The sequence below is a fragment of the Carassius carassius genome, chromosome 22 (assembly GCF_963082965.1).
Source record: "Carassius carassius chromosome 22, fCarCar2.1, whole genome shotgun sequence".
NCBI lineage: Eukaryota > Metazoa > Chordata > Actinopteri > Cypriniformes > Cyprinidae > Carassius > Carassius carassius.
Genome location: NC_081776.1, coordinates 7426923 through 7441491, shown reverse-complemented (window position 1 = coordinate 7441491; position 14569 = coordinate 7426923). Strand labels below are relative to the sequence as shown.

At 40.5% G+C, this 14569-nt stretch overlaps 1 protein-coding gene across 1 annotated transcript in view; it reads right to left on the bottom strand.

Moving 5' to 3' along the window:
* The window catches only part of pcloa (piccolo presynaptic cytomatrix protein a), a 47728-nt gene that overhangs the window by 15582 nt on the left and 17577 nt on the right, over positions 1 to 14569 (bottom strand). Inside the window, exons 5-10 of the mRNA XM_059505050.1 lie at positions 8666 to 12911; positions 6839 to 8388; positions 3361 to 5380; positions 1937 to 2005; positions 837 to 922; positions 524 to 599 (exon numbers count right to left, since the gene is read on the bottom strand). Coding sequence (XP_059361033.1) covers positions 524 to 599; positions 837 to 922; positions 1937 to 2005; positions 3361 to 5380; positions 6839 to 8388; positions 8666 to 12911 — 8047 coding nt within the window. The remainder of the gene's footprint in view (positions 1 to 523; positions 600 to 836; positions 923 to 1936; positions 2006 to 3360; positions 5381 to 6838; positions 8389 to 8665; positions 12912 to 14569) is intronic.

The following is a 14569-nucleotide window of genomic DNA, read 5'->3' as shown; positions in this document are numbered from 1 at the left end:
AATTTGTGAATTACACGCCATTTTGAGCTTTGATGACTGATTAAACTGGAGAAATGCCAATCTGCCACATTGCTGAGTAATGTCTGCCCCGTAATAATGCTTATAGGAACGCTGATACAGGAGATCGAGGGGAATCAACCACACATACAGTGCGTGACATACCAAAGTATGAGAAGAGGCTAGACAGGTGATGTGTTTTGGCCCAGCGGTTTCGTGTCTGTTGACATTTTGTGTGCAATGATGTGGTAAAACGGAGTGCCACAAGAGGAGGCTAAAGGGAAACTAGAGTTAAGCTAATGTGTTGTTTAGTAGTAGGTATAAAATAAAACAGTGCTAATGCTATCTCAGCATGGTGAAACTAATGTTTGCATGACATAAGACTCGGGCATCTCTCCATGATGGTCTGGTAAGCAAACAGATCCTCTTTTATCAGGGGCAGCTATCCTAAACATCTGTCTACATTGTTGGAGCATGTCAGGAAGCCAAGCAGCACAGCACTGAGTATTAGACAGGTTGCACTTACCTGATACACTACGATCTTTGGGATCCCTCTGTAATTTTAATCTGGCATAAGGAAACGGGTAGTGTGCTGGCTTTCCCTAAAAAGACATCGAATTAGCAGAATCAGACTTCATTTTCTTAACACTCTTACACACAATAATATGTTATGTGGAAAACTGCGATATTAATTTTTACAGTGAATCTAAATACGGTCATTGTTTTTTTCTGATGACTGGGTTTCTAGAAAGGTCTCATTTGTTAGGTTTCTTGCGGTGAATATTCTCTTCTCCTCCCTAATTGTGATGAAATGCTAATGCAAAAACCATCTGTGTCACCTGTCTTCTATCCCCTTGTCCGTTCTCTGGGCGTCCATCTCGTGGTTTATCAAACCAGTCAGTTTCCTCCCGTCGCAGGTGGTACGCTTCAGAAAAACAGATGGAAATTAAAACATTAAAGTCTTGCTTGTCGGTCTGTTAAAACAAACCTCTAAAGATCCTTTGGTAATATCAGGTCCTAGAGACAGCTAAGGTACATATGCATTCTCAAATTCAAACAATATAGAGCCATCTGGGACAGAAAAGGAAATGGTTATATAAAGTAGAGCAGTTATTTTTGCATGCAAACCTAAAACTAAAACAAACCCTGAGGATACAAGTCGTAAGATTGTATTTCTTTTTTCTATATATAATTCTTCATAAGAATTTGTTAAAATATTTGTGGCACGTCTGTTTGCTTCTGTACCTTCCCTTAAAAATCAGATGTTTTCATAAAACATGGGTTACTGACAGAGGTATAAGAAATATTTTGGCATAGTATCTTCTATTGGTGTTTGTATGGGTCTTTCAGCTACAATGTGCAAAAGGAGTGTTTTATAGGGTTTTACATTCAAAGGCAATTTTAGATGTTAAGATTTTGTCATGGACAAGTGAATAATTGACCATGTGTCATCAACATTTAACAGAACACAATTTTAGTGTTTACAGACTTGACATTCAGATGTAAAATGATATGATAGATGTAGATCCTGTTACATGCTCAAACACTCACAAACATGGAGCACTATTATTGTGTATAGCTTCATAAGCGTGACCATTTTTTATCAGGAAGTCATTACTTTAAATAGATTTTGATATGGAAAGCTATTACTAGTGTTATATGAATGTTTTTTGTTAGCCAAACTGGTAAAATTTGCAGTAGCTTAAACTGAGAAAATGAACGTTATTTTTAGAGAGAAAGGAGTGTGACATTCCAATTTAATTACAGATGCAATAGCACAGCATTACATTAGTGTGCAAATTCATCATACTTCCTGCAACATGTTATGGAGATTAATTTGCTGTCGATTTGGTTGGGTGATTGTCAGGTGGGTGGTCATGGTAGCAGGGGTGTGGGGGAGATGGGAGATGTGCAGGAGTCTAAGGTGGTTATACTCTACCGTTTGTGACATTCTCATGTGAGTTTCCTGGATCGTCTCTGCTCAAACCCACCAGGGATTCACTTAGTGCTGTAACCAAGGCAAATGCATTTACTTCCAGATGGCACATATGATGAACACATCATATGCTGTTAAGTGTATGAGTCAATTACTTTTCAGATAAATGAAAAAAAAAAAGTATATTTTGGTAAAAATTTGTATTTTGGGTTTGAGCTTGGCAATCTGTGGTTGTGATTCTTTAACTCTACTGTATAAGGTGTAACAATTACAATATTCATATTTTTATATTGTACAAAATAAAGTTAAAATAATTTCATGCATTTCATAGATAATGAATGGAAGAGGCATGCAATGCATATCAACCACTGTTTTGATCTCATCAATCTTAAAACTATAGTTTAAATGGTTTAATTAAACACACAGCTGAGAAAAAGCATAGACTTTTCTATTTGAAGGCATTTATTAGTTCCCAAGTGAAAAAGATAGCAGATTTCTTGAACATGCAAGAAAGTGAAGAGTTTATTAAAAACCAAACAGGAAGAAACAAGCACATCACTTGTCCTATTTATTATAGGAACATCAAACATGCAAACACAGACTGGCATGGTAATATTTACTCTGGTACATGCTAGCGACATGCATGAAGATTATCATCTATCACTGAAAGAAGTTTGCATGGGCTATGACATTTTTTTATATAGTCTGTATGCTATAACATTTTCTGTATGAAAGGAAACTGAAACTTCTTTTAACAAAAAAATATCTCATTAATACAGTTTGTTGTTATAGGTTTTACATATAATTCAACATATCTATAAAGCAATACAAAAGAATGAAATTAAGAGATAATCTGTGTAATTATACTATGAATCTTTTGCTATAGGCACTTTATAGATCACTAAATAACTAAAAGATAACATGTGCAGCTCTATTGTTTACAAGCAGCTTAACTAAAATGGGTTATAAGGCTATTCTTATGTTAATGACAGGAGATATTTATAATATGTCCTTTCATTATTAGTGTAAGTTTTTCTCAGTACAGCACAGTATTAGTACAGTAAAGTACTAGTAAAGTACAGTAAATATTAACTAAAAAATACAAAGACTGAAAGCATGCACTATAAGAGTTCACACAGAAACAAAAAGTTAGTCTATGAAGAAATCAACAAAAATATTAAAACCCAACTGTAATTATACCACAGAAATGTTACTATAGAAAGACAACTGGGACAGTGTGATTCTTTCATTATTTAAGCACAGGACAAGAAAGCAAAAACAAGACAGAAAATCAGTTATAAGCAGAGAACTGATGCCTTCATATAGACAGGAATGAACACTTACAAGATGAGACATTGACAAATAAAAATCTGGAAAAGTGTATGAAGAGTCACTCCAAGAAGACAGTCTGTGGACAAACAAATTACCTTCACTATCAGACATGGTGCCCTGTAGATCATCCATTAGCACATAGCCACGCCCTCTTGAAGGATCTTCTCTGAGATGTTGCTGTTGAGGTTCTTGGAGGGACAGACATGACCCAAACTGATCACGGGAGTCGGCAGATATGGGTGGGAGTGGACCTGCCGATGCCCGTGCCATACCCATTGGCTGACCCACTGGACTCAGTGGGCTCTCTTCCTCTGAATTCTGTGCCACAATAGGAATACGTCCCCGCCCACCTTGTACAATGGGTAGGCTTGTAGGTTTTGATCTGCCTGATGGAGCTTGGAAAGCTGAGGTGTCTAAGGAGGGGTCACCTTCTGATTTGAGCCTTAGAGATGAACTTGAGGTATCCATTTTAATGGACAGGTCAAGGCCATACACAGAGGAGGGTCTAGAAGAAGGACGTGACCTACTTCCACTAGGGTAAGCAGAGTCTTCTCCCAAAGAGGACCTCATGCCTGGGCTCAGATTTAAGCTTTGGCCCAGATTGAGTGAACCTGCAAGATTGGCCCCAAGAGTGGAGCCCAGGTATTTCTGCTGTTCGACAATGTTCTTGCGTAACCCAAAGGTGATTTCATCCTGCAGAAGTCTGCTTGATCTGGGAGAAGCACTACTGGACCCCAAGTAACTACTATAGTCTGTTTCCAGAGCCCTGCTATCCTGGATGGAGGAGTACTTGCCTATGTTGGTGTTTTTGTGTTTCTGGGAGAGCATAGATGTTGGAAGTTGCTTGGCAGCCTGTTTCTCTAAGGTCAGTCTACTGATGCTATACTTATCAGTTTTTGGGAAGGCCCTGTAGGCTCCACTAGATACCCCAGCGCTGAGGGTATAGTGATGTGAGAGTCCAGCAAGCTGCTCTAAGCTTTCAGTGCCCCCTGTGCTTCTCCGGAACTCCTGTTTCAGTTGTTGTTTTAAAAGCTTTAGTTCAAATGGCTCTTCCATTGGGTCCTCTTCATCTTGAGCCTTACCATAGGAGTGAAGTCTGGAGGAGCCTCTCAGAAGATGCTCTGCTTTGGCTAGCTCCCTTTCAGCAATGCCATAGCTGGCAGATGAAAGGCTACCAGTGCTTTTTGCCAGTTCTGCTGCATCTTCTAAAATCATATAGCTCCTTGGTGTTTGATGTTGCTCTAAGTCCGAATAGAAGGAGTCAGCAGATACATTTGACATAGGACTGACTACCATGCTTCCAGCATGCTCTTCTAGGCTATTCAAGTCAAGGTGGTTACCATATTTTCCTCCCAAGAAAGATGACGTGTCATAGTCGGTGGCAATTTTGGTAGAATCTAATTCAGAGAGGAGAGCAGCTTGTTCTCTGGCTTTCTGCTGAAGTAAGAGCATTTGGTGGTAGCTCTGTTGTTGTGAGGCAGTCAGAGAAGGATTAGACGAGTAGATAGACTGGGATAGGTATGGTGATTGAGGCTGGTACAGGGAATGCTGGTATTGTGGGTATTGGTAGTGGGAATGGGAATATTTTCCATACTGGTCATGCTTGGTCTGTGGAGGAACAAATTCATCAAGTTCTGACTGTGGTGCAGTACGTGGTCTCTCAAGCCCATGTCCACTGACCTCCTCTCCAACTCTTGTTTCACGAATGTTACTCACCTCACTGTCAGACATGTAGTCACGGTCCTCTGCAACACTCTGCAGATAGGCTCTTTCCCTCTTCTCCCTTTCTATGAGCAATGCCTCTTTTCTTCTGTTAATGCCCATCTCCAGGTAACGCAGCTTGGCATCAATCTCCTTTTCTTCCTCATCCAGTTCAGCTTGCTTTTTACGCAGTTTGGAGGACTCCCTCTCAACCAGGTCTAGTTCACGGTCAATGTCCTGCATGATTTTTGCCCGTGCCATGTTAGTGCTCCGGCAGAGACGGCGACGAGCTGAGCCAGTGCTGTAGGCTGTTTGACCGGCATTAACAGCTTCTTCCTCTGAAGGTGGGTTAGGAAGGGTTCTCTTAACTTTCTTTTGGGTGCCAGACGGAGTTCCACTTGGAGATCCCTTTCCCTTTCAATGACAAATAAAAAGAGCAATACGAGTGTCAATGAGAAAACAGTTTTTAAGTAAAAACTTATATTAAGCTTAAATATTCGTAGGAACAACCACAGTGCACAGTGTTTCACAGAACTTTAAAAACTAGTAACCAACACTTAAGTTTTCTAGTTTGATTGAGAATAAAGGAGAATGGTAAAATTAAAAAGCTCTAGAGGATTTTGTTAACTTATGTCAGACATGCCATGGCTGGGAAAACAAACACATTCTCTATATCTGCGGTGCTGCTTGCATTGCCTTTAAAAGGGCAAGCACGGAAAATATTAAAGGGTTAGTTTACCCAAAATTGAAAATTAGCCTGTGTTTTACTCACCCTCAAAGCTTTCTAGGTCCATTTGACTTTCTTCTTTCAAACAAATCCAATTAAGTTACATTAAATATAATAATTTTATTTTTATTAATATTGAAGAAATTTGAAAATGGATTAAAAAAATAAATGTGTTAAATATACTTAAGATTACAAAGTATTTTTCAAAAATAAATAAATATTTAATAAAAATAATAATAAAAAGGAAGTAAACACTGTAAACAACAGGGCACTCATTATTCTGGGAAGTTTGTGTCATCATGCAGGATACAAATGCACACTTCACAGGTTTGCAAGGTTTGTGAAATTAAATGTTTATTAGTCATTGAAAATTTTGTTTAAATATATAGATGCATATTTGCTGAATGCTAACGGCAAATAAGAAAGTATTATAATGTTTGCCTTTCTATTACTAATAATATAAAAGCAATAATTTTAATACTTTTTGTATACATTTGAATTCCTTTGTTTAACAGTTCTATCTGATTATTAGACAGTTTTCAATCCGTATTAAACAGAACTGTTAAACGACGTCAGCAAACAAGAGGGAGAAAGTGAGCACTGTGCTCTTAGACACTGCCATTCTCAACGCCATCCCGCCTCAAATGCATCGGCCAAATAGGAAAACTGTTATAAAACTGTTAGCCGATGCTGATTTTAGAAAAATGCCAAATATCGGCTGATATATCGGCGGACCACTGGAGAGCACAGTTTTTAATATAACTCAGATTGGATTCGTCTGAAAGAAGAAAGTCACATCCCCTAGGATGCTTTGAGTGTGAGTAAAAAACAGGTTAATTTTCATTTTTGGATGAACTAAACCTTTAATAAGACAGCTAGCATGTCATTGTCTACTGGGTACGGGGCAACATTAGAAAAATAAAAGAGAACTAGAGCAAGAATACAATGATTCAGAGTCAATGTAAGCTGGACAACAGCATAAAGATATTAAAGAAAAACAATTTGATAAAACTGCCCCAAGGCATTAAACATTTGAAATCATAGATTAACAAAGAATTAGGAAAAAAGCAAGTAATTTTACAAGCTGAGAGGAGTCTTAGAAAAATTAAACACTTATTTAAAAAAAATAAATTGCGCATACTCACAGAGTAACCCTCTGAATACTGGAAATTTGCTGCAGCCCTTTCTTCTGAAGTTGGGCTCATGGGTTTGGGGTCAGACATTGACCTTTGTATGACCTTGGGAGCCCTAGGACTTGGTGGACCTTTAGATAAATCTGTGGCAGAGTGTATTCTCTGTAGGCTGGAGTCTCCAAGGGATTTTTCATAGGACAAATACTCAAGAGATTTGCTAGGGGATACACAAGGGGAAATTGGAGAGTACAGTACTTTAGGTGATTTGGGAGGACCTGGGATAGCCTGAAGTGTAGAGGCATCTGCTTTGAGGTGAGAAGACTGACCTATATCAAGTGGAGTGGGACGTCTCTTTGGAGAGGACGTTCTATCAGAGTCAGCATAATCTACTCTAGTATCTACCTGCACAGAGTGGCCCCTAAGTGTTCCTGAGGAGTCTGTTTGTACAGAGATTTCAGTTAGGGACTGAACTGAAACAGCTCCTCTTTCACCCATGCCATTTTTGCCACCACGTGGTCTACTGCGCCTGCCTCGAGCAGGAACTTCCCATTCATCTTGGTCTTCGTCATCTGTCTGTACACAGCTATCAACAATTTTCTTTGTACTTTTCTTTTTCCTTCCTACAGTGTAGGCCTTTTCAGTATTATCCTCCTCATCAGTCTGGCAGCCACTGTCCATTTTTCGTTCTCCTGTCACAACAAGAGCCTCTGGCAGGACTTCACCTGGATACATCTGCCTGAACTTCTGCTCCTCCAACTGCTGTCTGAGCTGTTCTTGGAGTCTCTGGATCTGCTCTAACTGCTCCTGTTGCTGAGCATAAGTTTCCTTTTGCATCAAAAGGTGGGCCTGTCTCTCATCTTCTTGCTGGCATAGTATTTGCTGTTTGATGGCCTGAAGTTCTTCCAGCTCCTTCTGCACATAATGCTGTTCTTGTTCACGGAACCGCTGTATCTCCTGTCTCTCCCATTCAAGTTCTTCAGCCAAGCGTTGCTGCTTCATCATCTCTAGCTCAAGAAGTTCACGCTCCATCTGGTACTGTCCATCTCCTGGAACCAAGGGCGAAGATAGAGCTTCTAAAGAGGCTGCAATTGCCTCAAGTGAAGCATTTGTGTAGGTATCCATTGCTGCTACTGTGGTGACTGTAGCAACTACATCTGAGAGAGCTGTGGAAAGGCCAGTCTTTGAAACAACAGTCTCCAGATTTAATGGTAAGTCACTTTGTCCTTCTGCAGTCGTTACAGCAATTGCTGAAAGAAAGCTGTGTGATCTAGTAAAAGGTTGATTCTGTAGAGTTGACAGTGATGGCATAGTATCACTTGTGTGCATGCCTGACATAGTATTGTAGGATGTGCTGAAGATAGAGCCAGGCTGGGTGGTTATGGCATATGTAGAAGGAACAGGTGCTGCTACAGAAGAATAAACAATACCATTGGAAGATCTTAGGACACTAGAAACACCATAGTGTGTTCCAACTGCTGAAGTAATCCTGCCTTGAGTGTACTGTGGAACTGTCATTCCAGTGCACACTACGGTAGACTTGTTTGAATAGTCTACAGCGTCACCTGTTAAAAGTTCATTTTGTTAGAGTTCAGCACATACAAAGAGTGCAATGGTAACAGCATTGAGATAACCATGCACCATGCAAAGGATGAAAATTAAAACAGCGAAAAGTAAACTGAATAGCATGCAGCAACATGCAAAAAAAAAGAAAAAAAAGAGAAAAGGAAAAAAAAATCATAAAATAAAAACTGCAAAATTACATCCCAAAAAATTAGCCTGGAGTAAGTAGAGGTAACTCAAAATGATATTGAGAAGAAAGATCTTCAATCTCATACTGACCTGCCAGCGAGATTTTCCCGGATGTCAGGTCTACAGCACCTTCAGTGGCCTCCTTGTAATCATAACTATGCTTACTTTTATATAGAAAGAGACCAGCCTCTGCCAAGTTAGTGTCCGACATCGAGGGTTTAATGCCACCAAGACCTCTCATACCATAAGGAGTACGATCGTATTGATAATGGTCATCTCTGTAGCCAAAACGATCCTCTGGTAATGGAGCTGAGGGCTGCTGAGTTGTACAGCTGCTCGCAAAAGGAAGCTTGTAGACTACATCACAGCAGACTGCTCTTCTTCCAGCAGTAAGATCTACTGGTTTTCCATCATCCTCTGTAATTACAGCAGTAACCACCTCTGCAGTGGACCCATTCATTGCAACCAAAGTCTGTGCAGGTTTTACTGTGGTGAGGTCAACTGCACCGGATAATCCCGTTTCTAGATGAGGGGGTACAGTTGCACCAATGCCATTGCTTGCAATCGTAGGAGCAATTGTTACAGGAAGAGTTTTACCCATTGTTGTAGACAGATTTATGGGGTTCTCTGGTTGAGAATCCACAGGCCTGAAAATAATTTGAGACACAGGCTCAAAGGATTTAGCTGTTGTAAGTTGGAGAGGCCCTGATGTAGACAGAGATGCATCATTACCATAAGCTACAGTGGCTGTGCATGTGAGGATGGTGATGTTGCCAGTAACCACTGATACTGAGGAAGTATCAGTGCTTAGGTTTACTACAGATGACTGCACAGCACTTTGCTGACATCCACCACTATCAATAGCAAGGGACTGTCGTCTTGACTCAGAGGAAGACAGATCCACACCTTTCATATGTGTCTCTGCATCTATCTTTGGGGTTCGGAGATCCACCACCTCACCACGATGGTAGGCATGACCATTCTGCACTTGAACTGGTTCAGGTTTTATGTTTTCTTGAACTACAGTGATGGCAATGGCTCTTGGAATGGGTATTGGAGGAGGTGTTCTATCATGCATAACAGACACTGTGGTTCTTTGGACTTCAGTGGTAACTAACTGAACACCAACATTTGGACTAATTGACTGAGGCTGTGTTGAGGCTGAAATAGCCTCATAGACATGACTCATGCTAGAAACAACCTTCTCTGGACCACATTTTTCTTGACTTTCAATAGATTCAGTAATTCGCGTAAATGCCAATGGTACTCTAGTTGTTTGTGAATGTGGAGGTGGTTGAGGTGGTGAAGGAGGCAGTTTCTGAAGTGATTCTTGGCTAGGACTTATTGAGGCTTGGGTTGTGATACCTTCTGTAGGTGAACCAGGCTGAGATGGCAAAGTAATAACAACATATGTGTCACGTAAAACCTTGCCAAACCTGGGTGATGTAGGGGACTTGAGAGGAGATGGGGTCTTACTTTCAGCAGAAGGACTTAGATTAAGGACACTATCTGCACTGCTTGTACTCAGTATACAAGGTCTTGCAGGTGTATGGGCAGAAAAGGGTGGCTGAGCACCAGCTATGGCTTTGGGAGCAATGGGTGGTTTAATATTCTCCCCAGGTTTGTGACTAAAGGTTAGGCCTGCAGGGATAGAGGATGGCTTAGGTGGTACAGGAGGAGGGACATGAGGCTTATAGCCTGGAGTGAGAGGCTGTCTTACTGGTACACTCTCCCCTGTGGTTGACATGCCAACTGGAGTAGTTCTTGGGGGGACCTGTGGTGGAGTCTTTTTGGGATACATAGAGGGTTTGGGTAGTGTTGGAGGGGGTAAGGGTGGAGGAACTGGAATGTCTGCTTTTTCCAGAGATGCAACTCTGTGTAGTGCTACTGGTTTGGGAGGGATTGGTGGAGCAGATGATACAACACTAGGTATAGTGGATACTATATATTGTGGTACTATGGGCAAAGTTGATACATTTACAGCTACTGGGGCCGATGGACTTGAAATTACACTAGGAACTGGTGCTGTAAAAGAGTCAATTTGACTAGAGGCTAATGACTTGGACAAGTCAACAACACCTGTCTGCTCAATTCCTACATCTTTCTCTGTGGCATCCTGTGAATCACTTGATGTTGCAGGCAATGTTACTTCTCTTTGCACTGACAAATCACCTACAACTGGCTCAGAGACTGATGTTGTCTGGAAAGTCTCATTCACAAGTGGTTCTGGTTCAATATTTGTAACTGAAACTGTGGTTTTCTTTGAGTCTTGTGGTGTATCATCAATGCTCTCTTCACCGGATTCCTCTTCACCCGATGAGCACTGTGTCACTGTCAGATCAGGTATAGGCAGTATTCTTCGTAGGGGAGCTGGCTCGGTTTTTTCGACTTGGGCTATTGTTGGCCCTTGTGCCATGCCACCTAGATCAGGGCCTGCTTGAGTTGGACTGGTTCCTGGAGTTAGTACTCCTCTTTGCTTCTTCATAAGTTCTTCATAGGCTGTTTCTGCATCTAATAATGGTTTTCCATTCTTTTTGGACTGACCTGTGATGCTTGATGACATAATGCTTTGCTCTTTGCTTAAGTCAGTAACAGGCAACACAGTTTCTGCTTTAGAAGCATCTTCTTCTGGCTTACTGTGTGTTATCTCCTCCTCCTTAAGTATCATCTCTTTCTTTCTTTGAATTATGTCCTCATAAACCTCATCAGGTGATCTCAGGGTTTTTTGGGGTTTCTCTGACACAATAAGTTTATCTGGTTCCTGCTCATTGGATGCATCATCAACAAGAGACTTGTATGCATACTTTTCTATCAGCATGCCCCCATAAAGTGATTCTTTATCAGGTGGATGTTCCTTTACATCATTCGTTGGAGATTTGACCTTAAGCATAATCTCTTCATATGCCTCATCTGCACTTCTTAATGCTTGTTTTTTCTTTTCTTTGGACTGACTATTAACGTGTTGCTCATCTGTTGGAGAGTACAGTGAGACTGATGTTGGTAACTCATACACTTTTTGGACAGCAAAAATCTTCTCTGGAAGAATCTCAAAGCTCTCTGGGTCTGACTCCATGCTTGGGGAGAGGTCTGAGCAGGAAGACCTGCGGAATTCTTCCATCTCTGCTTCCTGTCGTAGCTCTTCTGTGGGAGATGCATCCTCAATTGGTGAGAGGTTGCTTGGCGGAGTTTTGGGCCTTTCTCTTCTTCTCTGGCCACGTATCTCTTCTTTGTCCTTCTTTGACTTTTTTCCTGTGCCCTTCTGCTTCTCTTGTTCTCTCAGAAGCTCCTCTTCTTCTCGCAGCTCATCTTCCTCTGATGAATCCTCAATAGTAGGAAGCATCTGACCTGGCTGCCGGTGCTTTGCTTTCCTCTGCTGCTTGCCCTCACCACTTGACTGAACATTACATGGGCTGCTGCTGTCACTGTCTTCATCAAGAGAAGACAAAGATGTTGGAGATGTTCCTGGGGTAAAACTGGATGCATGTAAACTGGAAGAGCCTTCACCTTTTGACCTGTCATCAGGAGAGTCTGTAAGACTCTCTAGCTCACCGTCATCTGATGTCTGACGTACATTTGCTGTATTGTTGAATTCAATTGTTTTGAAATGTCGTATGCCAGCTCCAGTGTCTCCTGAAGGTTGTTCTCCTTTAGCTAGTTCTTCAATTTTAGTTACAGAGATAATACTCTTCCGGGATACTCTTTCAGGCTCATCTTCTGGACTGATACTGCTCTTTTTGAGAAAGCGTCTCCCCTTGTATGACTCACTTTTGTTATTTTCGTCTTTCTTTGCATTTTGTTCCATTTGCGCTTTCTCTTGATCTTTAATTTTCCGTCTGGCAAGGTTTTCTTCATCAGATTGTGATGCATCCTCATCTGCACTCATCTCGATGATCTGTCTCCGGATTAAATCCTCCTCATCCATAGGACTCTCCATTTCTACTTCCTTATCTCCAACAGTCTTTTTCCTTTGCAGTTTAGGTGAAGGTTCTTCCTCATTACTGTCCTCAAAAGAATCTCCTTCGATATCATTTGGAACCAGAAGTTTTTTACGCTCTTTTTTTCGTGCATTAATCTTTTGCTCTTGAATTTCTCCATATTGGTCATCCTCTGAGCTGGGTTCTGGAGACATTGGCAACACCTCCAGTCGACGCTTAAACTTTGGAGTTTCAGTTTGTGATTCCTCTTTAGATGTTGTCTGAGCCTCTAGTATTGGAAGGACAGTGCTTTCCAATTTGGCCAAGTCTGTAGGACTCGTGGGACTGCTTTCTTTATCTTTCTCATCAAGCTTCCTCAGTAGCTCACTCTCTTTCACTGGGACAACAGCCCCATCTTTGTTCTACAAAACAGAAAAAAATATTTAATTTGTCATGTTATGATTTCCACCATAATAAAACACGCATGGTATTTAAAAAGAGAAATGAGAACTACATAAGATACATTTTGGGATACTGTAGATGTCTAGATAATTAACCTAGATTTTCTACAATTGATCTATACCTCTACCTAATATCAACTGTTGGATGCTGTAGGTGTCTACACAATGAACCTAGTTTATTTACAAGATATCTATACCTCTACAGCTACAGTTACCTCTCCAGATTCATCAATTTTACTAGGCTTTATCAATGGTTGTAGCACATCATCCCATTTTTCTTGTGGTTCAGAGGTCAATTTCCGCTCCTCTGATTTGTTTCTTTCCTGTTGGCTAAATGTAAATGGTGGGGAGACTAGCTCTACATCACGTTCTAGTCTATGGGGCACACATTTTGCTGTAGATTCAAGTTTTTTTTTTTTTGGTGAATTCCAGGTCAGTTACAACCAGTGGTTTTTCCATTAGCTCCTCACTGGCTAATTTATCTTTCTCACTAGATGTAGTAGATATTACAGCAGGGGTTTGGACTTGTTGTGTAGACTGCAGCTCTTCAGGTTTAATCTCAGTTATTGTTTTTTTGTCTTCCTTCTTACTGACCATCAGTGATGACTGAACTTCTATTTCCTGGTCAGTATAACTGTTTTGCATGGCAGATTGCTCTAGATCTTTTCCTGTCACAGAGTCTGGAATCTGCCTAACATCCGTATGTTCTGGCAATTTTTCTTCTACCATCGCTTTCCCAGCAGGAGTCTGGGCTTGTTGGGTAGACTGCATCTCTTCAGGCTTAATCTCATATATTGTTCTTATGTCTTTATTCTGGCTAACCACAGGGGATGAGGTGAGTCCTATTTTCTGGTCAGTAAAACCACTTGGCATGACAGACTGCTCTAGAGCTTCTTCTGTTACAGTGTCTGGAATTTGCCTAATTTCCTCTTTTTTTTTTTTTCCAACACTGAAACATTATGATTATAAACAGATGATTTGGGAGCAGCTTCTTGAAGGGCTGGAGGGTATGTATCCCCCATCTTTTTCTCCTCTATGTTTTTATCTGGACTAATCTCTTGTTCAAAGAAAGTGCTTTTAGAACTAAATTCAAATTTTATGTTGTCAGACATAGTCTTGGGAGTGACTTTCTGCTCTGTGTTCTCAAAAATTTCAAAATCTCCACCTGCTTGATTCGGCATATATTTTTCCAGCTCTGTTTTATCTGTGTTCATCTGTTCCTTTTCCAGTGGCTTATCCTCTTTTTCAACAAAGTGTTCTTTATTGCAGTGCTTCTTTGGATTATATTTTCTAACATTTTCAGCTCTATTTGCCAATATTGTTTCTGTGAAGTTGAGTTCAATAACTGGAAATGGCGAGGGCTCATCTAATTGTGTCTGTGATGTGTCCTCTACCTCTATCTTATCTTCTGTTAGACTTTTTTCTGAATTTTCATCGTTATTATGTACTTAATAATAAGACATATAATTTGCCATAAGACTAAAATCTTTGCTAGTGACTTCTGACTTTTCAAATGGTTCCTTCATCTCTGGCATTTGTACAATAAGCTCTTCTTTGTCACATACATTTAAATTATTGTGGCTCTATTTCATCTTCTGAAATAGTTACCATGTCACTAA